This window comes from Theropithecus gelada, chromosome 17 (genome assembly GCF_003255815.1).
Source record: "Theropithecus gelada isolate Dixy chromosome 17, Tgel_1.0, whole genome shotgun sequence".
NCBI classification, from domain to species: domain Eukaryota; kingdom Metazoa; phylum Chordata; class Mammalia; order Primates; family Cercopithecidae; genus Theropithecus; species Theropithecus gelada.
This window is the reverse complement of record NC_037685.1, coordinates 66,817,481-66,845,221: the sequence shown is the minus strand read 5'-3', so window position 1 is coordinate 66,845,221 and position 27,741 is coordinate 66,817,481. Positions and strand designations below refer to the sequence as shown.

General features: G+C 35.5%; 1 protein-coding gene across 2 annotated transcripts in view; it reads right to left on the bottom strand.

The window, feature by feature from the left end:
- NBEA (neurobeachin) overlaps window positions 1-27,741 on the bottom strand; it is a 752,078-nt gene that overhangs the window by 255,836 nt on the left and 468,501 nt on the right. For both annotated transcript variants that reach the window (XM_025364271.1, XM_025364273.1), the window contains one exon: window positions 6,267-6,391. In XM_025364271.1, coding sequence (XP_025220056.1) covers window positions 6,267-6,391 — 125 coding nt within the window. The remainder of the gene's footprint in view (window positions 1-6,266; window positions 6,392-27,741) is intronic.

Below are 27,741 nucleotides of genomic sequence, written 5' to 3'. Positions count from 1 at the left end.
CTTCTTGTTGAATTGATCCCTTTACCATTATGTAATGGCCTTCTTTGTCTCTTTTGATCTTTGTTGGTTTAAAGTCTGTTTTATTAGAGACTAGGATTGCAACCCCTGCCTTTCTTGTTTTCCATTTGCTTGGTAGATCTTCCTCCATCCCTTTATTTTGAGCCTATGTGTGTCTTTGCATGTGGGATGGTTCTCCTGAACATAGCAAACTGATGGGTCTTGACTCTTTATCTAATTTGCCAGTCTGTGTCTTGTAATTGGAGTATTTAGCCCATTTACATTTAAGTTTAACATTGTTATATGAGAACTTGATCCTGTCATTATGATGTTAGCTGGTTATTTTGCTCATTAGCTGTTGCAGTTTCTTCCCAGCATTGATGGTCTTTACATTTTGGCGTGTGTTTGCAGTGGCTGGTACCGGGTGTTCCTTTCCATGTTTAGTGCTTCCTTCAGGATCTCTTGTAGTGCAGGCCTGGTGGTGACAAAATCTGAAAGCATTTGCTGGATTGTAAAGGATTTTATTCTCCTTCACTTATGAAACTTAGTTTGGCTGGATATGAAATTCTGGGTTGAAAATTCTTTTCTTTAAGAATGTTGAATATTGGCCCCCACACTCCTCTGGCTTGCAGAGTTTCTGCCAAGAGACCTGCTGTTAGTCTGATGGGCTTCCCTTTGTGGGAAACCCAACTTTTCTCTCTGGCCATCCTTAACATTTTTGCCTGCATTACAACTTTGGTGAATCTGACAATTATGTGTCTTGGAGTTGCTCTTCTCGAGGAGCGTCTTTGTGGTGTTCTCTGTATTTCCTGAATTTGAATGTTGGCCTGCCTTGCTATGTTGGGGAAGTTCTCCTGGATAATATCATACAGAGTGTTTTCCAACTTGGTTCCATTCTCCCCGTCAGTTTCAGGTACACCAATCAGATGTAGATTTGGTCTTTTCACATAGTCCCATATTTCTTGGAGGCTTTGTTCATTTCTTTTTACTCTTTTTTCTCTAAACTTCTCTTCTCGCTTCATTTCATTCATTTGATCTTCAATCACTGATACCCTTTCTTCCAGTTGATCGAGTCAGTTACTGAAGCTTGTGCATTTGTCACGTAGTTCTCGTGTCACAGTTTTCATCTCTATCAGGTCGTTTAAGGACTTCTCTACATTGGTTATTCCAGTTAGCCATTTGTCAAATCTTTTTTCAAGGTCTTTTAGTTTCTTTCCGCTGGGTTTGTAGTTCCTCCTTTAGCTTGGAGAAGTTTGATCGTCTGAAGCCTTGTTCTCTCAACTCATCAAAGTCATTCTCCATCCAGCTTTGTTCTGTTGCTGGTGAGGAGCTACATTCCTTTGGAGGGGGAGAGGTGCTCTGATTTTTAGAATTTTCAGCTTTTCTGCACTGCTTTTCCCCCATCTTTGTGATTTTATATACCTTTGGTGTCTGATGGTGGTGACGTACAGATGGGGTTTTGGTGTGGATGTTCTTTCTATTTGTTAGTTTTCCTTGTAACATTCAAGACCCTCAGCTGCAGGTTTGTTGGAGTTTGCTTGAGGTCCACGCCAGGCCCTGTTTGCCTGGGTATCAGCAGCACAGGCTGCAGAAGAGTGAATATTGCTGAACAGCAAATGTTGCTGTCTGATCGTTCCTCTGGTAGCTTCGTCTCAGAGGTGTACCCAGCCCTGTGAGATGTGAGGTGTCAGTCTGCACCTAGTGGGGGATGTCTCCCAGTTAGGCTACTCGGGGGTCAGGGACCCACTTGAGCAGGCAGTCTGTCTGTTCTCAGATCTCAAACTCCATGCTGGGGGAAACACTACTCTCTTCAAAGCTGTCAGACGGGACATTTACATCTGTAGAGGTTTCTGCTGCTTTTTGTTTGGCTATGCCCTTTCCTCAGAGATGGGGTCTATAGAGGCAGGCAGGCCTCCTTGAGCTGTGGTGGGCTCCACCCAGTTCGACCTTCCCCGCCGCTTTGTTTACCTACTTAAGCCTCAGCAATGGTGGGCACCCCTCCCTCAGCCTCGCTGCTGCCTTTCAGTTAGATCTCAGGCTGCTGCACTAGCAATGAGGGAGGCTCTGTGGGTGTGGGACCCTCTGAGCCAAACATGGGATATAATCTCCTCTTGTGCCATTTGCTAAGACCCTTGGTAAAGTGCAGTATTAGGGTGGGAGTGACCCGATTTTCCAGGTGTTGTGTGTCAAGGTTTCCCTTGTCTAGGAAAGGGAATTCCCTTCCCCCTTGTGCTTCCTGGGTGAGGTGATGCCTCACCCTGCTTTGGCTCTCGCTCATTGGGCTGCACCCACTGTTCTGCACCCACTGTCCAACACACCCCAGTGAGATGAACCCAGTACCTCAGTTGGAAATGCAGAAATCACCCATCTTCTGTGTCGCTCATGCTGGGAGTTGGAGGCTGGAGCTGTTCCTGTTTGGCCATCTTGGAACCCTAAAGGGAACTATCGCTACTTTTTTTTTTAACTTTTACATGGATGTCCTGGAAATTTGTATATATAAAATCTTTATATAAAATACACGAAATCTGTTTTCTTTCTTTTTTTTGAGTCTTTTTTTTTTTTTTTTGAAACTAAGCTTTCCACTCTTCCCACAATATGATATTGTTTTTCAGATTTTCCAAATAAAACTGCGGTGAATATTTTAAAATAGTTTTTCTTCCCCTCTTTTGAGTCATTTTGTTGGGTCAAGTCCCCAGATGGGGAATTGCTGGGTCAAAGATTATCAGCATTTTTGAGGCTCTTGATGTGCATTGGCAAAATGTTTTGCAAAGGACTTGTTTCCAGCAATCCTCATTTACATTGTTTTAGCAACATACATGAGATTCTTTTTATTTTTTTACTGTAAACCCACTAACAGTGAATATTACAAGAAAAAGGTTTCTGAGCTCATTTACAATGGATAAATGATTTCTTCTGTACTTTTTTTAAAATCACTTTCACTTTTAATTCAAGTTGCAGGGATAAAATTTTAAAAAAATCTGAAATAATTTCAAACTAATAGAAACATTTCAAATATAGTACAAAACCCCTATTTTTATCCTTATCTAGGTTTTCCCAATATTAACAAAATCTACTCCCCCCACCCCACTCCTGTACATATCCATTATCACTAATCTTTTGAAAACCTTTTTAGAAGTTGCAGGTATGGTACCCTATTACCCTTAACTACTCCATTGTATTTCTCAGAACAAGAACATTCCTGTGTAAGCACCATCAACCCTCCAACTTTGGAAGTTAGCATTGATAACAATACTGCCATCCAGATCATGGACCCCAGTCAAATTTTACCAACTGCAATCATCTAGAAAAATGTGCTGTAAGGCTAGGCACCATGGCTCATGCGTATAATTCCAGCACTTTGGGAGGCCAAGGTGGGTGGATTGCCTGAGGTCAGGAGTTCGAGACCAGCCTGGCGAACATAGTGAAACCCCATCACTACTGAAAATACAAAAGAGTTAGCCAGCATGGTGGCAGGCGCTTGTAATCCCAGCAGGAGAATGGCTTGAACCCTGGAGGCAAAGACTGAAGTGAGCTGAGATCGTGCCATTGCACTCCAGCCTGGGCAACAAGAGTGAAATTCTGTCACAAACAAACAATCAACAACAACAACAAAAAGTGCTGTAATAATCTATCTTGTCTTTTTTGGTCTTCTCCAGTTTGGAATATTTTCTCAGTCTTTGGAATATTTTCTCAGTCTTTCCTTATCTTTTGGGTCCTTGGCAGTACAAAATCTGTTTTGAATTAAGTTTTTCAACATCTACTGGATTAAGTGCTTTGTAATAATTATTGACATTTACTTCCTATTTCTTCTGAAGAGATATTTTTGATATGGGTTAGAGTGCACATTAAGAGGCAGGAAGAAGGCACAATACTAAATTTCTCTCATCAATTTGTGATTCTTCCCTCTACTTCTATATATAGATCACTCCAGGGAGAGCTTCCCCCTCACCTTCTCTACATCCTCTGTATTTACTCCCAACTCTCCACTCAGTTCTAAAGTCCATAGTCTTGTAAACTGTGATGAAGGTTACAGGAGAATCATTTTTGGAGATAAAATTGCTTTAGTTCTCTTTAGTCTTCCACTCCCTGACCTTAGAATGACCATGGAGTAACTCCAATAGTATCATGTAGATTCCCTGAATATTGTATAGTATAGATGTGTCATCTTTGTTCTTAATAGGTATAATAAAAACATACTCCTATTTTCTTTTATAAAATAACACAACTCAAGAGGGATAGATAATAGGTTCTGAAAGTTGCTGATGATCCAGATGGAAAATTCATAAATACTGTATTTTAAAATATAGTACACATAAAGAATATTTAGTATCACTTACACCTCTATCTATTTCAAAATTAGGGTATTTTTTTTCACTTTAGGTTCATTAACAATAGTTACTATTTTATTAAAATATGACTATCAGTTTGAAAAAGATTTTATTTAAAGATTCTAAATTTTGTTTCTTACAGGCTTTGACACTGGTTTATTAGGAATTATTTTACAAATTAAACACACAAAGTATTCACTTTTAAGAAGAAATACAAACATTTTTCTTAAAAAAGCCTTTCTTAAAAGTAATCTGTAGACTGTGGAATGTAGTATAATATGAATTCTACACAATTAAAGCTTTGGCAACTCAGTATCACTAATGATATCACTGTAGCATAACCTGTGTTACAAATTGTCTTTATATGTTTCTACTTTCAAATAAGATAAATTCAGGATTAATTGGTAAAAAAGTCTAAATTATTGGTTAAATGAAATGAAGTTTTAATAATTTTAAACTCATATTATAAAACATGCCACTACTAAGTAGGCAGATATTTCTAAGATTCTCTCCTACAGGATCATAATGATAACTTATTTTAAGTTGGTATCAAATCCTTAGAGGGCTATTATCCTTAGGTGCTATTTTTAGTCATTCAAAGACGACAAAGTATAATTTTTTTCCAGCATATTTTTTCTATAGTTACTTTTACTGTATAAAGTTACTGTGTAACTTTTATCTTAGGTGTAACAGTTTCATACAAAATCCTTATCTATTTCTTAATGATATTTTGAGGCTTATTACGTTATAGCAATTCATGGCTTACTGGGACAAGAAATTTTAAAAGCTTTGCACATTTTGTCTTTTTATTGTTTCCCTGTTCAATTCATTAAGAACATGAATAGTATTACATGATATAAACTATGATTTGATATAATGCCATTTATCAACTATAGTAAATTTTTAAAACAGATGGCTCACTTAGTACTCCCAAATAAATGAAAATTAATATAATAAAATACGAGTAATTGAAGAACAAAAGTGGGTAACAAGTACATGGACAGTGTTCATTACTGGTATTTCCTTAGTGAATGTGGTTTATAAAATTCTGATATGCCCCATCAAACTTAAACTTGTTACAGCACTGAAAAATGGGCAAGTAGACCAAATGTTCCTAAGTATATTTCTTAGCAGAAAGCAATCTAAAGTAGCAGCATTTTTATTAAACTACAAAAATATTTTGATATTTATGATTTATTGTACAATTTATAAAGAACAATTTAGGGTACAGTTCTATTATAGTGTGATAATTAATGATACTGTAAGTAGGAGACCATCTTTTTCAGACTTGTAGTCCATTGGAGAACTGGAAATTTAAATTGGCAGCTTATAACAAGATTTTAAATTATATTTATTAAACTGAAAGGAATAGGTGGGATGAAAACAAAATATCATATAAAGAGGTTATTAATAAAACATTTTTTCAGTTATATATACAATATGTATATGCATACATAAACATATACTCACTGTATACATATGTATACATATTACATGTGTATATGTATATTAATGAAGTATATGTAAGTGTGTACACAGAAACAAATTTATACATAAAATATATAGGTCTGAGTACAGGATCAGGGTCATTTTTTTATTTACTATGAGTCTTGGTCATCAAAGTTTGAAAGACACCGAAAAAGAAATTAATTTTATTCTTGTTTTAGGATATGTGAAAGGGATGTTAGTTAATAACTATGTGAAGTCCAGTTATCTCTTAAAAAGAAGTTGAAGGCTATAAAAAGATATCTAGTCTGAGAAATAATGGGTTGATTAACAGTAACCTAAATGATGCTGAAGGATAAAGCAGAACAAAATATTTCTGACTCATGATATGGAGAACATTAAATACTAGTGAAAAAAAAAAAAAAAGGAATTCTCAAACACAAGGAGTTACCTCACATCCAGAAGTATTTTTGTGGAAGAAGCATTGGTACTAACCATATTCTATTGCAGCTTTGAGCAATGCCTCAGCATGAGTGGAGCCAAATGCATTGCGAACAAATCGTCTCCTTCGACGAAGATCATCTTCCCAGTAATCCAAACGCCAGAAATCATGCAATTGGCTAAGAGTAGAGGGGAAAAAAGTAATCCCTATTAATAACAATGTATAACTGGAAATACATTTTTCTATAAAATTGAAGTTATTTTGTTGGTCTCATTGAAAAATTAAGATAATGTGTATATATATATATATATATAAATATATATATACACATACACAAATACAAGTGTGAAATATACATATATATATAATCCCTCTACAACTGAAAAAGACTTAAAATAATAACATTCTTATATTTCAGGCATTATACCACTCAGCTCTGCTTTTTATTTTGAAAATTTTCTTATTTCTACTAAAAGCATTAATCATGTGGAGTTTAGTAACAAATGCAACATCAAATTACAAGTATTAATGGTACAGTTTGTTTCTTTTACACTATTTTTAACAAGGGTTGTAAATCACAGAATACACCTCACTACAAATAGTTTACAATTTAATGACCATGGTTTCTTAGTAGGCTGAATTAAGAAGTATAAAATATTGCCCACTTGGATTTGGTGGAAAAATGATTAAAATAATGCACTGAAATATTCATTGAAATAATTCCCCACCGCCCACAGCAACCTGAGAAAAATGCAATTTTATCCATTATTAATAATACTGAATTAGAGCTGCAAAAATTTCCAGTATGTGGTAATTGTCTTGGTAAATTATTATTCTAATGCTAATAGAGTTCTTGGATGATTTTACAGCTTTCAACTAATATAAACCATTAATAGCCATGGCCAACATTGGCCATCAGTGTCTTTTATACTCCAAACCAATACTAAAAATCCAGGAGATATTTCAAAAATGATGTAAATAGGCCCATTATATAGCCAATGAAATATTTTGTGATAATGATACAATTTTTGTTTTTAGTTTAATTTCAGTAAACATTAGTAATAAATGCCACTGCTTAAGAAGTCAATTTTTATAATATTCTAATTTTCCAGAGCAGCAGTATTCATAAAAACATATAAAATACTTTGCTAGAAGATTTCAATTCATTAATTATTTTGATATTTTACTGTAGAAAAACACTTTAAGTCTGATTAAGGCAGGACCTATGTATGTTTTGCTCATTATATTTCTAGCACAATGTCTGGCACACAGCATGTTTTTACTAAATATTCACTGAATTAATGAAAACATTTTTTTAATTTCAAAAAAAACTATGGATTTTTTCAATGTCTGGCCATTGAGAAAAATAATTTCATTTTGAAAGGCATTTTAGATTTTATGGCTATATAATTTTTTATCTATAATTTCATTATAAAAACCTGATAGTATAAAGGGCATATAAAAAGAACTAAAATTGTAAGTCTTTAAAGTATACTTTAATGCACTTATTTTTCCTGTACATCATAATTATAACTTAATTCTTCTGTTAAATAATGATTACTTGATGAATAATAGTAATAAATAGTATATCTCTCTAATTTAAAATAGGATGATGTCTATCCTTACAAATACAAACTAACCCCAGTAATTTAAGGAAGACCATGCTAAAATCAGGCTATATTGATTTTCAGTAAGATTATGTTAAAATTAAGTAACTGAATTCACCAAAAGCGGTCAGAGATCTAATGTTATCTAAAATTTCTAGCCCTAGACATAGTGTTCCCTATTCTTCTGTAAGGGCAGCTGAACAGTTCTGGAAAGGATATATAAAACAAACATAAGAAGACTCTGAAGACCTGAACCATACAAATTCTAGAAGATGACACTGGAAAAACTCTTCTAGACATTGGCTTAGGCAAAGACTTTGTGACCAAGAACCCAGAAGCAAATGTAACAAAAAAAGGATAAATAGATGGGACTTAATTAAACTACAAAGCTTCCTTTCGCACAGTAAAAGAAATAATCAGTAAACAGACAGTGGGAGAAAATTTTCATAATCTATACATTGGGCAAAAGGAATCCAAACAAATCAGCAAGAACAAAACAAACTTGGCCGGGCGCTGTGGCTCAAGCCTATAATCCCAGTACTTTGGGAGGCCGAGACGGGCAGATCACGAGGTCAGGAGATCGAGACCATCCTGGCTGACACGGTGAAACCCCGTCTCTACTAAAAAAATACAGAAAACTAGCCGGGCGTGGTGGCGGGCGCCTGTACTCCCAGCTACTCGGGAGGCTGAGGCAGGAGAATGGCGTGAACCCAGGAGGCAGAGCTTGCAGTGAGCTGAGATCCGGCCACTGCACTCCAGCCTGGGCGGCAGAGCGAGACTCCGTCTCAAAAACAAAAACAAAAACAAAAACAAAGAACAAAACAAACAATCCCATTGAAAAGTGGGCTAAGGACATGAATAGGCAATTCTCAAAATAAGATATACAAATGGCCAACAAACCTATGAAAGAATGCTCAATATCATTAATTATCAGGGAAATGCAAATCAAAACCACAATGCAATACACCACTTCGCTCCTCCAAGAATGAACATAATCAAAAAAATAAAAATAAATAGATGTTGGTGTGGATGTGGTGAGAATGTAAACATTTTACGCTGTTGGTAGGAATGTAAACTGGTATAACCACAATGAAAAACAGTGTGGAGATTCCTTTAAGAACGAAAAGTAGATCTACCATCTGATCCAGCAATCCCACTCCTGGGTATCTACTCAGAGGAAAAGAATTCATTATACAAAAAAGATAGTTGCACACAAATGTTTATAGCAGCACAATTTGCAATTGCAAAAATATGAAACCAGCCCAAATACCCATCAGTCAATGAGTGGATAAAGAAAATGTTATATATATACACACACGTATATATATATACACGTATATATACACACATATATACATATATATGTACACACACACACACATACTTTGGGGACTCAGGGGAAAGGGTGGGAGGTGGCTGAGAAATAAAAGACTACACATTGGGTATAGGGTACGCTGCTCAGGTGATGGGTGCACCAAAATCTCAGAAATCACCACTTATAGAACTTATTCACATAACCAAATACCGCCTGTTCCCCAGAAACCTATTAAAATAAATTTAAAAAAAGAGAAGACTCTGAAAGGTGAGAGAAAGTAGACTGACTAAGGACCTCAGGACCTAAGGAACAACATATTGATGAGTTCTTTTTGCTTCATATATCCCACACTTGGAAGCAAAGAGGCCAACAGCCCAGATAGACAAATGAGTGCAGACAAAAAAAAAAAAAAAAAAAAAAAAAGCCCCGGCAAAAGCCTGTTCCCTCTAGTCAAAGGACGAGAAAAGAGCAGATTAGCAAGATGGAAAACTTTTAGACAACTGCTATACTCCAGCCAAACATCACAGAAAAATTGCATCCCCACCTGACCTACACCAGCAAAGGATGGCTGTGAAGCCCAGACATGTACCCTCATGAAGGTGTAATGAGATACCCAACACCCTTGCTGGGTGTTATCAGAGACCACCAAGTAGGCAGCCAGGACTTCATCTCTGCTGGCTGGTAACAAGGTGCCCCACTCACATGGAGTCAGTGGAGACCATGTGGAGAGGTTGGCTTTCCACCTCCCATTGGATAGAAATGGGGCATCCCTCCCCCTCCCCACTGGGGTAGTGTCAGTGGAAGCCTACTGCAGAGTCAGGACTTCCACTGCTGACAAACAACAATGAGGCCAGCCCACCAGTGGACATCACATGGGGACCAGGAACTCCCACCCCCATCAAGCAGTATAAAAAGAGCCCCTGACTCACTGGGTTTCAATGGATGACAAGTGAAGAACTTAGATTTCTACTACCATGTAGCAGATATAAGACAGTGTCCCTTCTTCCAGATGAAGCATGTTATAGAAAGTCTAAATAGAAGGTTTAAATAAAATAAATTATCTCAGAAAAAAATAAGAAAAGGTTTCAATCTAAAATCACTTGTCATACTAAGAACCTGGAAAATCTCCAAGGGTATGCAAAAAGATCACCCCAAAATGCCAACATTGAAATGGTGAAGAATTTGAAGCAGCCATGATTGACAATATGCTTCAATATGCAATTATGAAAATATTTGAAATGAATGAAAAAAAATAGCCTTAGCAAAGAAATAGAAACTCTCAGAAAAGAAACAGAAGATGTAAGGAAGAACCAAATGGAAGTTTTTGAACTGACATTATATAATAACCAAAATAAAAGCTCAGTAGATGTGCTCAACAGCAGAATGGAAGGGACAGAGGGAGGAATCACTTAATTGGAAGACAGGATAATAGAAATTATGCAATCCAGATAACAGAAGGAAATAGATGAAAAAGTGAACAGAGCCTTAGGGATCTGTGGAGCACAACATTTAGCATTTGTGTCACTGGAATCCTAGAAGGAGAGGAGAAAGTAGGCAGAGCCGAAACAATGTCTGAAAAAATAATGGCGGAAAACTTTCTAAATTTGGCAAAAACATAAATGTACAGATTTAAGTAGCTGACTGAACTCCAAACTAAATCCAAGGAAGTCCATGCTGAGACACATCATAATTAAATTTCTGGAAACTGAGGGCAAAGAAAGTCTAAAGAGCAGCCAGAGAAAAATGGCATCTCATTTCTAGAAGTAAAACAATTAGAATGACAACATATTTTACATCAGAAACAATGATGACCAGAGGAAGTGGCAAAATACTTTTTAGGTGCTAAAAGAAAAGAACTGTCAACCCCAAATCCTATAGCCAATGAAGACACCTCCAGGAATAACAAGTGAATATGTCTTTAGATGAAATAAAAGCCAGAATATTTATTGCCATCAGATGTAGTCTAAAAGAAAGGCTATAGGCAGTTCTGTAAACATGAGGGAAGTAATGGAAGAAACACTGAAACATTAGGGAGGAAGAAAGAACACAATAAGCAAAATATGACTATCTATAATAGGCTTTCCTTTTCCTCTTGAGTTTTCTAAATCATGAGTTTTACTGTTGAAACACAAATTGTAACACTGATGTGGTTCTAAGTGTATTTACTGGTAATATTCAGGATAAATATATTATAAATGGGGGGAGGCAAAGGAATGTGAAGGGACGTAAAGTGTCTATATTTCACATGGACTGATAGAATGATAGCACCAGTAGACTGATAAGGCTATGCATAAAAAATGTAATACTTAGAGCAAACACTAAAAAAGTTACACAAAGGGATATATTAAGACATGTAGATAAATCAAAACAGAATTCTAAAAAATGACCAAGTCACCCACAGGAAGGCAGAAAAAGAAAACCTCTTGATTTAAAAAAGAATTCTCAAGGGAAAACAAAAAGAACACAGAACTGAATGAAAATCACAATAAAAAATATCAACACTTGTTGGACACAACCAAAGTAGGACTGAGAGGGTAATCTATAGTATTAAATGCATATATTAGAAAAGAAGAAACATTTAAAATCAGTAGTATAAATTCTCACCTTTAGAATACATAAAAGGCAAGTAGAAGAAAGGAAACAATAAAAGAAGCAGAAATCAATAAAAATCAGTGAAACAAAACAAAAACAACAGAGAAAAATTAACAAAACAAAGAGCTGTTTCTCTGAAACAAATCAGTAACACTGACACACCTCTAAAAAGACTGACAAAGAAAAAAAGAGTAGACACAAATTATCAATATCAGGAATGAAAAAGAGGATATCATTACTGACTCTGAAGACATCAAAAGAACGAGTGGAAACTGTGAAAGACTCCACATACATAAATTTGACAACTTAGAAGAAATGGACCAAAAAAACCACAAATGACCACAACTCACCCAATGTGAAAAAGATAACATGAACATCTCTGTAACAATTAAGGAAATTTAAGATGTTTACTCCCCTCTCCCCAAATCTCCAGGCTGAGATAGTTTCACTGAAGGATTTTATTAAACATTTAAAGAAGAATTAACTCCAATTATACATAATCTCTTCCAGAAGACAGAAGAGGAAGATACATTTCTCAATAATTATTATAGCTAATATCACCTTGATACAAAAACCAAAAACAATACAAAAGAAGAAAACTACAGACCAATATACATCCTTTATAAAGACAAAAAAATCCTTAAGAATCAATGTAGTATTTATATTAACAGCTGAAGAAGAAAAATCACATGATCATATTAGTCATTATAAAAGGTATTTGACAAAATTTAGCAACGATTCACAATTTTAGAAAAGTTCAGGAAAACAGGAATAAACGGCAATTTCTTCAACTCGATAAAAGTATCGACAAAAAACTATAGCTAACTTTATACGTAAGAGTGAAAGACTGAATGTTCTCCACCTAAAACTGGGAATAAGGCAAAGATGTCTGCTGTTACCACTCTTACTCAACAGGGTACTGAAATTTCTAGCCAATGCAGTGAGGCAAAAGAGAGGAAATAAGGGGAATATAAATAGAAAAAGAGGAAATAAAATTGTCCCTATATGCAGATAACATGATTGTCTATGTAAAAAATCATGCAAAATCTGTCAAACACTCCTGGAACTAATGACTGAGGTAAGCAAGGTCACAAGATGCAAGATAGACACACAAATAATAATTCTATTTCTATATACTAGCAGTGAATACGTGGACACAAAAAATTACAATCACTAAATAGAAAGATAATTGGCTATACCCTATTATACTGTGGGACCTGACGGAGGAGTCCTATTACTTTTTTAGACTGCACCTCAGGTTATTCTGGGTTTTAGTCCTTCCGATATCTATATACAGAGTTGTGTGTTGTTCCTTGGCACTTCTGTGCTCTTCTTTTCATATTTTTTTGGGGGGTGGGGGTAGATATTAAGCCCAACATTCACATTATTTAAAAAATGTGGCACTCATAATTAACCAATGGATGAGTTTTACAGATTCACAAAACTGAAATGGTCTACAAAATTTTATAGGGATATGTACATATGTATTTTTGAGGGAGAAGTCTAGAGTTTTATTACATTTTTCTAAAAGTAGTTTCTAATAAAGAAACGTTCAGAAACACTGTTATTAGTATAGTTTGAACGTTTGTGTCCAAAATTCATATGTTGAAATCCTTACCTCCAAGGTGATGGTATGATGTGCTGGGGCTTTGAGGAAAGTAATTAGGTCATGAGAGAAGAGCCCTTGTGAATGGGATTAGTGCTCTTATCAAATAGGCTCAAGGGAGCTTGTTTGCCCCTTCCATGATGTGAGGACACAGGGAGAAGGCACTGTTCTATGAACCAGGAGGTGGGGCCCTCATCAAACACCAAATCTACTGGTATTTTGATCCCGGACTTCTCACTTCTAGAACTGCGAGAAATAAATTTCTGTTGTTCATAAGCTACCTAGTTTATGGACCAGGTTAAGCATCTCTAATCTGAAAATCCAAAATGTTACAAAATCCAAAATTTTTGAGCGCTGACAAGATGCCGTAAGTGGAAAATTCCACATGTAAGTACTTAACACAAACTGTGTTTCATTGTTTCATGTACAAAATTATTAAAAATATTATATAAACTCTTTAGGCCATGTGTATAAGGCATATATATGAAACACAGACAATTGTGTGTTTTTTTTTTTTTAGATGGAGTCTCGTCTCTGTCACCCAGGCTAGAGTGCAATGGCATGATCTTGGCTCACTGCAACCTCCGCCTCCCATGTTCAAGTGATTCTCCTGCCTCAGGCTCCCCAGGAGCTGGGACTACAGGCTCATGCCACCACGCCTGGCTAATTTTTGTATTTTAGTAGAAATGGGGTTTCACCATGTTGGCCAGGCTGGTCTCAAACTCCTGACCTCAGGTGATCCGCCCTCCTCAGCCTCCCAAAGTGCTGGAATTACAGGCATGAGCCACCATGCCTGGCCGACAACTGTTTTTCAACTTGGGTCCCATCCTCAAGATATCCCATTATGTATATGCAAATATTCCAAAATCTGAAAAAAATCCTAAATTCAAAACACTCTGGTTCCAAGTGTTTCAGATAAGGAATACTCGGCCTGTATTTTGTTATAGCAGCCTCAATGAACTAAAACATAGAGTAAACAAATAATACTCTCCTTATACCCTCATTTTTCTGATAATGTTGTTTACCACCAAGTCATGAATCATGAGAGATTTTTCTACTGTAGAATAGTATGTTCATAAAAGGCTTATGTTCCAACACCATTATATTTGGCATCTGTGCCAGGTTACCAATCTAGGATATCATCATCTGTTTTCTGTTCAAACTCCTTCTCATCTATTTCTTTCCATCCTTCCTTCTACGGTTTTCATTCAAAAATATATTTATTGAGCATCTGTTTTGTGTTAGGCAATATTCTCAGTGGTGAGCATATATTCTTGTGGTAACACAACATCATGCATTTCTCTTCCTTTCATTCTCACATGTATTTCACTCTATTTTCCTACTGAAATTCAAAAATATACAAGCACATAGTTTTTTCTGTTTGTTTAGGGAAACTGCTCCTGCATCACTCCTTTTAGTATTTCAACATAATAAGTTATTCTTCTGCCATTTACTTCTGCAACATGAGTCACTATAGAAAAAACAACAGAAAATACTCTAATAATAATGTCTTTAAGAGTAACACATAACAATATCAACATTAAATGTAAATGGGCTAAATGCTCCAATTAAAAGACAAAGACTAGCAAATTGGATAAAGAGTTAAGACCCATCAGTGTGTTGTATTCAGGAGATCCATCTCACATGCAGAGACACACAGAGTCTCAAAATAAAGGGATGGAAGAAGACCTACCAAGCAAATGGAAAACAAAAGAAAGCAGGGGTTGCAATCCTAGTCTCTGATAAAACAGACTTTAAACCAGCAAAGATCAAAAGAGACAAAGAAGGCCATTACATAATGGTAAAGGGATCATTTCAACAAGAAGAGCTAACTATCCTAATTATATACGCACCCAATACAGGAGCACCCAGATTCATAAAGCAAGTCCTTGGAGATCTATAAAGAGACTTGGACTCCCACACAATAATAATGGGAGACTTTAACACCCCACTGTCAACATTAGACAGATCAATGAAACAGAAAGTTAAAAAGGATATCCAGGAAATGAACTCAGCTCTGCACCAAGTGAACCTAACAGACATCTACAGAACTCTCCACCCCAAATCAACAGAATATACAATCTTCTCAGCACTGCATCGCACTTATTCCAAAATTGACCACATAGTTGGAAGTAAAGCACTCCCCAGCAAATGTAAAAGAACAGAAATTATAACAAACTGTCTCTCAGACCACAGTGCAATCAAACATATCTGACAAAGGGCTAATATCCAGAATCTACAAAGAACTTAAACAAATTTACAAGAAAAAATGAAACAACCCCATCAAAAAGTGGGCAAAGGATATGAACAGACACTTCTCAAAAGAAGACATTTAAGCAGTCAACAGACACATGAAAAAATGCTCATTATCACTGGCCATCAGAGAAATGCAAATCAAAATCACAATGAGATACCATCTCACACCAGTTAGAATGGCGATCATTAAAAAGTCAGGAAACAACAGGTGCTGGAGAGGATGTGGAAAAATAGGAACGCTTTTACGGTGTTGCTGGGACTGTAAACTAGTTCAACCATTGTGGAAGACAGTGTGGCGATTCCTCAAGGATCTAGAACTAGAAGTACCATTTGACCCAGCCATCCCATTCCTGGGCATATACCCAAAGGATTATAAACCATGCTGCTATAAAGACACATGCACACGTATGTTTACTGCATAAGCACTATTCACAATAGCAAAGACTTGGAACCAACCCAAATGTCCATCAATGATAGACTGAATTAAGAAAATGTGGCATATATACACCATGGAATACTATGCAGCGATAAAAAAGGATGAGTTCATGTACTTTGTAGGGACATGGATGAAGCTGGAAACCATCATTCTGAGCAAACTATCACAAGGACAGAAAACCAAGCACCGCATGTTCTCACTCATAGGTGGGAACTGAACAATGAGAACACTTGCCCACACGATGGGGAACACACACTGGGGCCTGTTGTGGGGTGCGGGGAGGGGGGAGGGATAGCATTAGGAGATATACTTAATGTAAATGATGAGTTAACGAGTGCAGCACACCAACGTGGCACATGTATACATATGTAACAAACCTGCACATTGTGCACATGTACCCTAGAACTTAAAGTATAATAAAAAAAGAGTAACTGTAGATGTGACTATTATTAATAATTTGTAAGCATGATCAGAACTTCATGTTATCCTATTATATATCTATTTAGTCAGTATAATCTGATTGCTCTGAGAGTTTCAATGAATGTCCTCAGTTTGGTATATAAAAGCATTTCTTTTCATGAAGAAGGGCTAATTTAGATTTCCTGTATTTGGAGAGTACCCTGTTGAACAGACAGGAGCCACCTGTGCTACTGTCTCCACAGTTGCACTGGTAGTCATGCTATACTGAAGTCTGTTTGGATTTGTTAGCTTATACATTTATTGTCTCATGCATGATACCTCCAATGATGTGGACTAGGAAGGTGAGTGTGATATCATATGCTTTCTTTTAAGTAGTTTATTTTTTGGTCTTTATAACTTTGTGCCATTAATGACTAAATTATACAGAATCATTGAGCATCATATGTATATTTTGTTCATGAGTGTGGTTATATGAGAACAGTGTACTATGGCAAGAAAAGAACATATGAACAGTCAATAATTAATGAAGGGAAGATTTCCAGTTAGGTTGTATTATGGTAATTAATGTTATTATTGATATAATGATGTTCATTAACTGTAACTTGGTTTCATTTTTAGATAAATAGGGTTTAGACACTCATAGTTTCCTCAATAACATTTTTGACAATTGCATTTTCAACTTATGAGCATGCACTTGATTTTCCTTAAAGCCCCTTGGACCCCCAGGAATGGTTCCCCTTTATAAGCTACAGAGAAAACTGAATTTGCCTGGTGAAGCACTACTGAAAATGTTAATTGGTTATTTAATATGTAGTAACAAAAACTATCCAACAGAACAGAGGAAAGAGTGAAATAAACAAAGGAATATTTTACTAAATATACACATAAAATACATGAGAAACAGAAATTCCCTTTGGCTACAAGAGTTAAGTGATAATCACTGAGGTCAGGACTTCCGTACATGAATTCTAATCCCACCAAGATTAAACAAAAACGTTAAGTACTGAGAGTTACCAATGGTTATCCTCTCCTTGTTCTACACACATTTTAAAATTGTACTTTTCTATCACTTTGAACTTAATCATGTTGATGTGACCTCCTCCAGCTAATAAAATGTGAGCAGAAATGAGACATTTCCAGACAAAAACTTTAAGAGCCAATATACAATTTGCAATATTCCCTTCCTACCATTTTAGTGATCAAGAAAATAGGCCAATATTTACTGAGAGCTTTCTGTGTTCTAGGTACCTTTCTAATCATTACACACATATCTACTCACTACTCAACTAGTTTTCATTAATCCTTTTGAGATAGGTACTATTATTAATTCATCGCACAGATGAAGAAATGGAAGCACAGAGTGGTTAAGTAATGTGCCCAAGATCATACAACTAGTTGGTGGCTGAATGTGTCCTCAGGCAGTCTGACTTCCTTGCTTATGCTGCACCGCTTCTCACTGTAAAGAAAGCAACCAGGAAAATGGACTATCTTAAGGAAACTACATTGACAGCACCAGCATAGCCGTTTCCTGCCTCTCTACAACCAGTACTAATTACTCTGGATAAACAGTGATAACTATAAAATATGTAGAGTACTGTATGTGTAATGTCTATGTTCATTCATTAGTCAACAAATACTTATTGCACAAATCTATGAGCCAAGCCATAGACTAAATACGAGGCATGCACACTAGGTAAATATCAGCATAATTCTAGTCTTTATGCAGCTTTCAGTCTATTTCATAATAAAAACAAACTTATAGTTAAAATTTTTGACAAATTGAAGGAAAGAGGTGAGACAAAGTAATGAAAATGGGGGAACCCACTTGCTGCACAGGTGAATGTATAAGTATCCATATGAGAATACACTAATGAAACATGATTACAAAATATGTTGAAAAGACACAGTCTATATTTACTGGCACTGTTCTCCACCATAAGAAAGGTCATCACTCTTTCATTTAACATGTCTTGTGTCCTGTTGGATGTATTCCCAGTGATATATAGTACCGCAATGCTGTGTGTTTGTGCATGTATGTGTGCATACACACAAAATCTCTTACCTATAATATGTATCTATATACATACTAGCGGACTTCAAAAAGTTTGTGGGAAATGTGTATTATGAAAACATTATGCATGGATTTCAAATTTTTTGCACCAAAATAAACTTGTACTAACTTGCTACATGTCTGAACAGGATATAGTAAGGCACTAAGAAAGATAAGACATCAGTTTGAACAAAACCCCTCTCAGAGCAACATAAGTTCTGCTAAAACCGAACTAAGAACAAGTACCAAATTTATGGTAAAGTTTGGGTGGAAGAATGATAAAATCATTGATGGTTAAAAAAAAGTTCATGGAAACAATTAAAGAAAGCAGAAGCTTACAGATAAAAAACTTGTATTGTCCCCTTCTTTTCACAAGTGTTGATGGATGACTTTTTAAAGAGACAAGCCAAATGTGGTGGCTCATGCCTGTAATCCCAGCACTTTGGGAGGTTGAGATGGGAGGATTGCTTGAGCCCAAGAGTTCAAGACCAGCCTGGATAACATGGTATGACCCTTTATCTACAAAAACTAAAAAAAAAAAAAAAAAAATTAGCAAGGCATGGTGGCACATGCCTGTGGTCCCAGCTATTCAGGAGGTGAGGCAGGAGGATGGCTTGTACCCAGGAGGTCAAGGTTTACAATGAGCTGTGTTTGCACCACTGCACTCCAGCCTAGGCAACAAAGCACAACTCTGTCTCAAAAAAAAAAAAAAAAAAAAAGAAAAAAATAAAGAAGAGACAAGATAATGTTGAAGATGAAGCTTGCAGAGGCACAGGCAAATCATCTACAACAATTTATGAAAAAACATTAATCTTGCTTGTACCCTAATTGAAGAGGACCAATGATTAACAGCACACACAATAACCAATACTATAGAAATCTCAACTGGTTCAGCTTACACAATTCTAACTGAGAAATTAAAATTAAGCAAATTTTCCACTGGATGGGTGCCAAAATCAATGCACCCATATCAGCTGCATATGAGAGCAGAGCTTTCAACAGAAACTTTAAACAAGTAGGATAAAGACCTTGAAGTATTTCTTTGAACAACTGTAACAGGAGATAAAACTTACTATCCTAAAAACAGCACAATCAAAGCAATGGCTACCAAGAGGTGGAAGTGGTCCAGTCAAAGCAAAAGTGAACTGGTCAAGAGCAAAGGTCATGGTAACTGTTTTGTGGGCTGCTCAAGGCATTTTGCTTGCTGACTTTCTGGAGAACCAAAGAATGATAGTATCTGCTTATTATGAGAGTGTGTTGAGAAAGTCAGCTAAAGCTTTAGCAGAGAAATGCCCAGGAAAGCTTCATCAGAGAGTCCTCTGACATGACAATGTTCCTGCTCATACCCTCATCAAACAAGTGCAATTTTCAAAGAGTTTCTATGGGAAATCAGCAGGCATGCACCATGCCGTCTTGATTTGGCTCCCTGTAACTTCTTTTTGTTTCCTAATCTTAAAAAGTTTGTAAAGGGTACCCTTCTCTTCAGTTAATAATGTAAAAAAGACTATACTGACATGTTAAATTCCAAGACCCTCAGTTCTTTAGGGATGGATTAAATGGCTGGTATTACTTACAAAAGTGTCCTGAACTTGATGGCATTTATTTTGAGAGATAAAGTTTGTATTTCTTTATTCCTATCTTTTAATTCCATTTTCCTGTGAAACTTTTGAAGTCCCCACTTACATCTGATATATATCTCAAGCCATTACTACTATTCTGATTCTTGCCTATGTATTACTGAGCACTTCTTTCAAGGTCTTCTTTCTCTGATACTCAGGGTTGTGTATTATTATATGGTTATTATATCAATTTACATTGCAAATTAATTGGTGAAGTTCCTGAAAAATGCATCCTTCCTGCCTTTAGGAAGTATACTTTCACATTCTGACACTGTAAAGTTATGGCTCAGACAGTCAAATCCTAGTTTTTAGTTCAATGTTTTAAAGCCAGGCTAATTTGTTCCTTCTCCGTGTGACTGCTAAACATGGAATGAAAGATAGGATTCTGTAATCAGAATTGTAAATACATCACTGAGCTGCATTTCAACTTTTTATTTATATCCCCATTTATTTCCGTGCACATCAGTAGGATATAGTTATTATTAATGATGATTCTTGATAAATTCTCTGAAACATTTTGGATTCACACTAGAGGAAGACAATAAATGCCAGTATCAAATCGAACAGGATCCCCAATTAATAATAATGAAACTTTAGGCAAAAAAAGCATGAATATAATTAAAGGTTAGATTGTATAAGCTATACTTAATAATTAGAAAAGTTTGTTATCAACCAAATCAAATAAAGACATGAAAAAAGACAGTGGGTAGGAAAGTAACATTTTGTCTAAAATTTTAATTCCAGTATGTGTTTCTTTTACTACTTTGTTAAGCTGCAGCCCTCTCTACACCTCCCCCTTTGTAGTTTCTGCTACCTTCTGCCTCCCTTTTCCCCTGTATTGCCCACTGCAGCAATAATGTATTTTACTTCCCAGCATCACTTTTACTCCAAATTTACTTATTTATCAGAAAGAGAAAAAGGTAGAGCCATTTGGTTAAAGTATGATAACTTACTATTAGTTACATAATATGCAAAAAAAAATATCTAGGCGAAAAATACACTATACAAGTAAACACTCACAGTGAACTTTGAAATATCATGTTAATGTTACACAGTAGTTTTTTTTTTAACTTTTAAGTTCAGGGGTACTTGTGCGGGTTTGTTACATAGGTAAACTTGTGTCATTGGGGTTTGTTGTACAGATTATTTCATCATCCAGGTATTAAGCCTAGTACCCAGCAGTTATTTTTCCTGGTCCTCTCTGTCCCCCTACCCTCCACTCTCAGATAGGCCCCAGTGTGTGTTGTTTCCCTCTATGTGTCCATGTGTTCTCATCATTTAGCTTCCACTTACCAGTGAGAACATGTGGTGTTTCATTTTCTGTTCCTGTTAGTTTGCTAAGGATAATGGCCTCCAGCTCCATCAACGTACCCGCAAAGGACAGGATCTTATTCTTTTTTATGGAAGCATTGTATTCCATGGTGTATATGTACCACATTTTCTTTATCCAGCCTATCATTGATGGGTATTTAGGTTGATTCCATATCTTTCCTATTGTGAATAGTGCTGCAATGAACATACACATGCATGTCTTTATAACAGAATGATTTATATTCCTTTGGGTATATACCCAGTAATGGGATTGCTGGATCTAATGGTATTTCTGCCTTCGGGTTTTTCAGGAATTGCCACACTGTCTTCCACACTGGTCGAACTGACTGACACTCCCACGAACAGTACACAAGTGTTCCTTTTCCTCTACTACCTCAACAGCATCTGTTGTTTTTGACTTTTGAATAATAGCCATATTCTGACTGGTGTGAGATGGTGTCTCATTGTGGTATTCATTTGCATTTCTCCTATGATCAGTGATGTTGAACTTTTTTTCATAAGATTGTTGGACACATATATGTCTTCTTTTGAAAAGTGTTCATGCTCTTTGCCCACTTTTTAATTGGGTTGTTTTTTGCTTGTAAATTTGTTTAAGTTCCTAAAAGATACTGGATGAGACCTTTGTCAGATGCATAGTTTGCAAAAATTTTCTTCCATTCTGTAAATTGTCTGTTTAGTCTATTGACAGTTTCTTCTGCTGTGCAGAAGCTCTTTAAAAAGATCCCATTAGTCAATTTTTGCTTTTGTTGGAATTACTTTGGTATCTTCATCATGAAATCTTTGTCCACGCCTATGTCCTGAACTGTATTGCCTAGCCTGTCTTCCAGGGTTTTAATAGCTTTGGGTTTTACATTTAAGTCTTTAATCCATCTTGAGTTTATTTTTGTATATGGTATAAGGAAGGGGTCCAGTTTCAACCTTCTGCATATGGCTAGCCACTTATCTTAGCACCAAATTTATTGAATAAGAAATCCTTTCTCCATTGCTTCCTTTTGTCAGGTTGGTCAAAGATCAAATAGTTGTAGGTATCTGGTCTTATTTCTGGGTTCTGTATTCTGTTCCATTGGTCTATGTGTGTTTTTGTATCCACCATACTGTTTTGGTTATTGTAGCCCTGTAGTATATTTTGAAGTTGGGTAGTGTGATGCCTCCAGCTTTATTCTTTTTGCTTATGATTGCATTGGCTATTTGGGCTTTTTTTGGTCCTATATGAACTTTAAAATAGTTTTTTCTAGTTCTGTGAAAAATCTCAATGGTAGGTTAATAGGAATAGCATTAAAACTATAAATTGCTTTGGTCAATATGGCCATTTTAATGATATCCATTCTTCCTATCCATGAGCATGGAATGCTTTTCCAATTATTTGCGTCATCTCTGATTTCTTTGAGCAGTGGTTTGTAGGTCTCCTCATAGAGATCTTTCACCTCCCTAGTTAGCTGTATTCCTAGGTACTTGATTCTTTTTGTGGCAACTGTGAATGGGAGTTCATTCCTGATTTGGCTCTCCGGCTTGACTGTTGATGATGTACAGCAATGCTAGTGATTTTAATGTTATGCAGTAATTTTTAAAGGGTGAAGTATATTTATACCAGAAACGTTAAAGTGGACGGATACGTCTTTTTGATAAACGGCAGAGCAAATCATTCAAGAGGAAATCTTCATTCTGTCCTTACAATAATCATATCAGAGGCTTATAGCCTTTTTTTTGGAATGATGCAGAAAGGTCTTCCAAGAGTATAAGATGTCATTATATTTGATTCTTTAATGTGGGTTTTATTTTATTTTGCTTTCTTCAGGAAAAGCAGTATTTTAAAAACAAAAAATACTTAGCTGTTGCTTTTTGTCTCTTGGTTATCACTCCCTATAAGCCTAATTTTCTGGTGTCTGAAGGAATAAAGTAGTTTTATAGTCTTTAAGGGATAATTTCAATGTGATAACCACAAATAGAAAAAAATAGGCTGGGTACAGGGGCTCATGCTTGTAATCCCAGCACTGTGGGAGGCTGAGGCAGGTGGACTGCTGGAGGTCAGGAGTTTGAGACCAGTCTGGCCAACATGGTGAAACCCTGTCTCTACTGAAAAAACACAAAAATTAAACAGGTGTCGTGGTGGGTGCCTGTAATCCCAGCCACTTGGGAGGCTGAGGCAGGAGAATTGCTTGAACCTGGGAGGCAGAGGGTGCAGTGAGCTGAGATTACACCACTGCACTCCAGCCTGGGCAACAGAGTGAGACCCTGTCTCAAAAAAACAAACAAACAAAACCCCATAGACATCTGGTCAGGTTCTGTATGCAACTGTAAGACATAAAAGCAGGCATTTTAAGTGTGTTGTCCAGGAAACTGAGCTCAACTCTCACAAAATATTTATTCACAATGTTGATAAAATCTGAATTTCAGCTAAAGGAGGAGGAATAAAATTAACAATTGAGTGTTCAGACAGAGCAGTAGAGTTGTGGTTCTTGAGCTTTCCTTAATCTATGACTAAAGAGGAAGAGCCACCCCACTAGAGCACTACCAACTGATTTCTTGTGGTGGTTAAAGTTCTTAAAGGTCACCAGGTATGATCCTACAGAAAAGATCTGACAGAAACTTGGGTGGGATTGGAGACCATTATTCTAAGTGAAGTAACTCAGGAATGGAAAAGCAAACATCATATGTTCTCACTCATAAGTGGGAGCTGAGCTATGAGGATGCAAAGGCATAAGAATGATACGATGGACTTGGGGACTCGAAGAAAGGGTGGGAGGGGGTGAGGGATAAAACACTACAAATTGGGTACAGTGTACACTGCTCAGGTGATGGATGCACCAAAATCTCGGAAATCACCACTAAGAACTTATTCATGTAACCAAACACCACCTGTTTCCCCAAAACCTATTGAAAGAAATTAAAAAAAAAAAAAAGATTTGGCTGAGGTGAATGGAAGGTTTTAAAGGTGAAACATTTGAGGAAAAATTTAGTACAATGAGTATATTTTTTCACTTTAACATGAAGGAAAAAAGTGGTTCCAAATATTAAACAAGAAGGCAGGGCTGGAGAGTAAAAAAGAGAAATAATTTGTTTTTGGCTTTATTCAGTAAGCTCTCTATTACCACAAATGTGAAATTGCATTTTCACTCTTTGCATCTTTAACAAGCTCTTCTTCTGACTCAGCTTTTTCTTTTTCTTTTTCTTTTCTTTTTTTTTTTCCTGGGGATGGCGGGGGCAGGAATAGCGTACAAACCTTTTTAGAGCTCATATACACACTTTTTCTTTTCTGCCGGTAGAGCTAGACTCTCAGTTTACAGCAATCTTACGGCCAAGATAATTACTTTAATCTTAATTAACAAAATTATAAAATTACTTGTGAAATATCTAATTCCATTGAGCAATTACCACACTTGGAAGAAAGTAGGCATTCTTTCATCTTAGTAATTACTGCTATATTGAATTGAATAGGCTTACATGTTCTTAGAAATTGTAATTAAAAATTCTTCCCCATAAGACTTCAAAATTTGATTACTGTTAGAAATCCCACAGAAAAGGACTTACTTTGAGATGAATATCCTTAAATGCGAAATTGTACAATTGTCAATTATTTTTGAAACTACGTCTATCACTGCAAAATCAGTTTTTAAAATCTCATAAAATATTTTATATTAAAGATATCTTATTAGCTATGTCACATTTATAAGCCTGGTATTAAAATTGTTAAGTTCATGATTTTTACTACAGAAATTATCTAAACCTCAGGTCTTTCATTCACAAAACAGGGAAAAATAAAATCGATTCTGTAAAACTGATAGAAGGAATATATGTAAAGTGTTTAGCTCAGTGCCTGGCACATATAAGTAAGCAGCAGTAGCAGCAGCAGCAGCAGCATGAGACAGTCTACTAAGATATGGGTTTAAATCCCAGCCCTGCCACCTGCTAGGTAAATGACAACTTCTCTGAGTATTCATTTCTCATTCATACGGATGCAATAGTTCTTATAATGCTCTTTTCCTAGTGCTTGCCATGAGTCCACCAACAAATAGTAATTACATCAACTGTCACACAGACTAAAGTGCATGTATTTTTGCATTTCTATTTCTACAATATGTTTCCAAAAAATCCAGATTTGTTTCTTTTCAAACATAACAATTTTTAATGCAACATTTACCGAAGTGATAGAAATACTGAAGTAAATTTCCTATCCTGCTTCTCAGGATCCACAGAGTGCCCTCTTTCCAGCATCATCTCTCCTACTGCATTATTCAGAATCTTTACTCCCTTCTGACGGTTTCCTCCAGTCTTGTGTTGTTCATTCCTAGTTCTATGCTCTTCTTCTCATTTAAATTTTAATGCTTATCGAATTGGCAATTAATTGTGTATTCTTCTTTGCTATGTTTCTAATATTTATTTTGTATCACATGCCATTTCTTTCTCTAAAATACTGTTGCTTGTAAATTTGGCAATTAATCATTGTACTGTTCTTTTTTTGGATCTCAACTGTTCATTTAATGCCTCATGCATTTATACCTTGACACTCTTACTAGATTGTAAGCAACAAGAGATCAGGATATTCGTCTCATGCAGCTGTGTAACCCTATAGTACTTATAACAATGTTTGTAAATAATAGGCAGCTATTATTATTTGTTATTAATCATATAAACATTAATAAATAACTATTTCAAATAAAATATTTAAATACAATTTAAGTAATTTTATTCTAAATAATTTTTTTATTTATTAATATTTGTTAATGTGATTGCTCTCTCACAGTTTTTTCATGTAATAAAAGTAGTCATAAATTTTAAAACAAACTGTGACAGAGACTAGTCTTCAAAGGCAGAGGAAAGCTACTAAGTATCAAACATGCTTATGGATTTTAACAAAATCATGTATGTCCTATTTTGCTTCTCCACCAAGTGAGGTGGAAGTAGTTATGAAACTACTGATAATGGAACTAAAAGTATCACTTTTTGAGAAGCTTATCATTCTTTAATAGGAGGGAATTATTTGCCAGTAACACTTTTAGCCCTAAAATGAAAATACAACATAGTAAATTAAGAACATGGTGACAATTTAGTCTGCCTTTGTGAAGTTTGCTTTAGGCTATGTAATCATCTCAGTAATTAAATGCAATCTGGCCTATTTGTATTTGATTTTTTCTCATATTTATGAGGCATGCCAAAGAAAAATGTTTCCATCCCACCAAAAAGTTATCAAACACATCTGCTTTTAAGCTAATTAAAAAGTGTACTTGTTGTTTTACAATTAACTTCCTATTTACAAAAGCTCTTAATTTGGCTAAAGTTTTCAATTTTGTGTGCATTCAGAAAACAATCAAACTCTCCACGCTCTGTACTTCAGTTTTTTTTCCCTATAAATGTCAGTCCTTAAAAATATAAGCCATTTTCAAAGTAATTTTCTCTCCCTGACTTATATTTGCCACATTAAGAGTATTATAATAATAAAAGAACAAGAGCTGCTATTTCAGTATCCATAGAGTAATCTTTTGTTATATTTTTTCTTCCAAATTCTCATTAATGTGGAAAAGTATTTTTAAAAATGGCATTCACAATAGAGAAATGATTTTGTACTTATTTAAAAACTGATATTTAAAGATAACATTTAATTTTGAACTCATTTTTACTATTCAGGTATAAAATGTTTTTCTAAAGATCAGCATAACAGATGTGTTTATATAATTTAAACATATTTAAGTATTTACTTCAAGATTTATATCTATTATTGCAATTATATTTAAATTAAATTTATATTAAAATGTCTGAAATATTTTCTTGTTCACCTTTTGAAGTGGTTTTAAACTATTTCCCCAATTTAGATAATTATCAGAATTTTGCTTATTTTGACTCAATATCCAAAATTTAAATAGTTCATGTAAAATTAATAATGATAACATGTTAATACAAACCCAAGATTTTGTACACATGTTACAAAACCTATAATTACAGATGGACAGCTGCACTCTAATCAATTTCGTTATTTCCTCTTTCACATAAAGGAGGCTTATGTATTTAAAACAATGGCATATAACGTGACTAGAAAACTCAGCAAACACTTCACAACTCACTAATCCATAACCCATTGATTTGACCTTTAAGGGAAGTTTTTCCCTAATTCTAAATACAAATAATGAGCATAAAATGATGTACATTTAGCTGATAATAAACGACCTCTGCCTTCCCTAAAAGCACATTCTTTTCAAAGCAACAGACAGATCTTATTGATTCTGGACTATTTAAAGATGGCAATGACCCTCTGTAAAACAGCTAGAAGATTTTCTCTTACAGATGTCTTAAGATAGAGCAA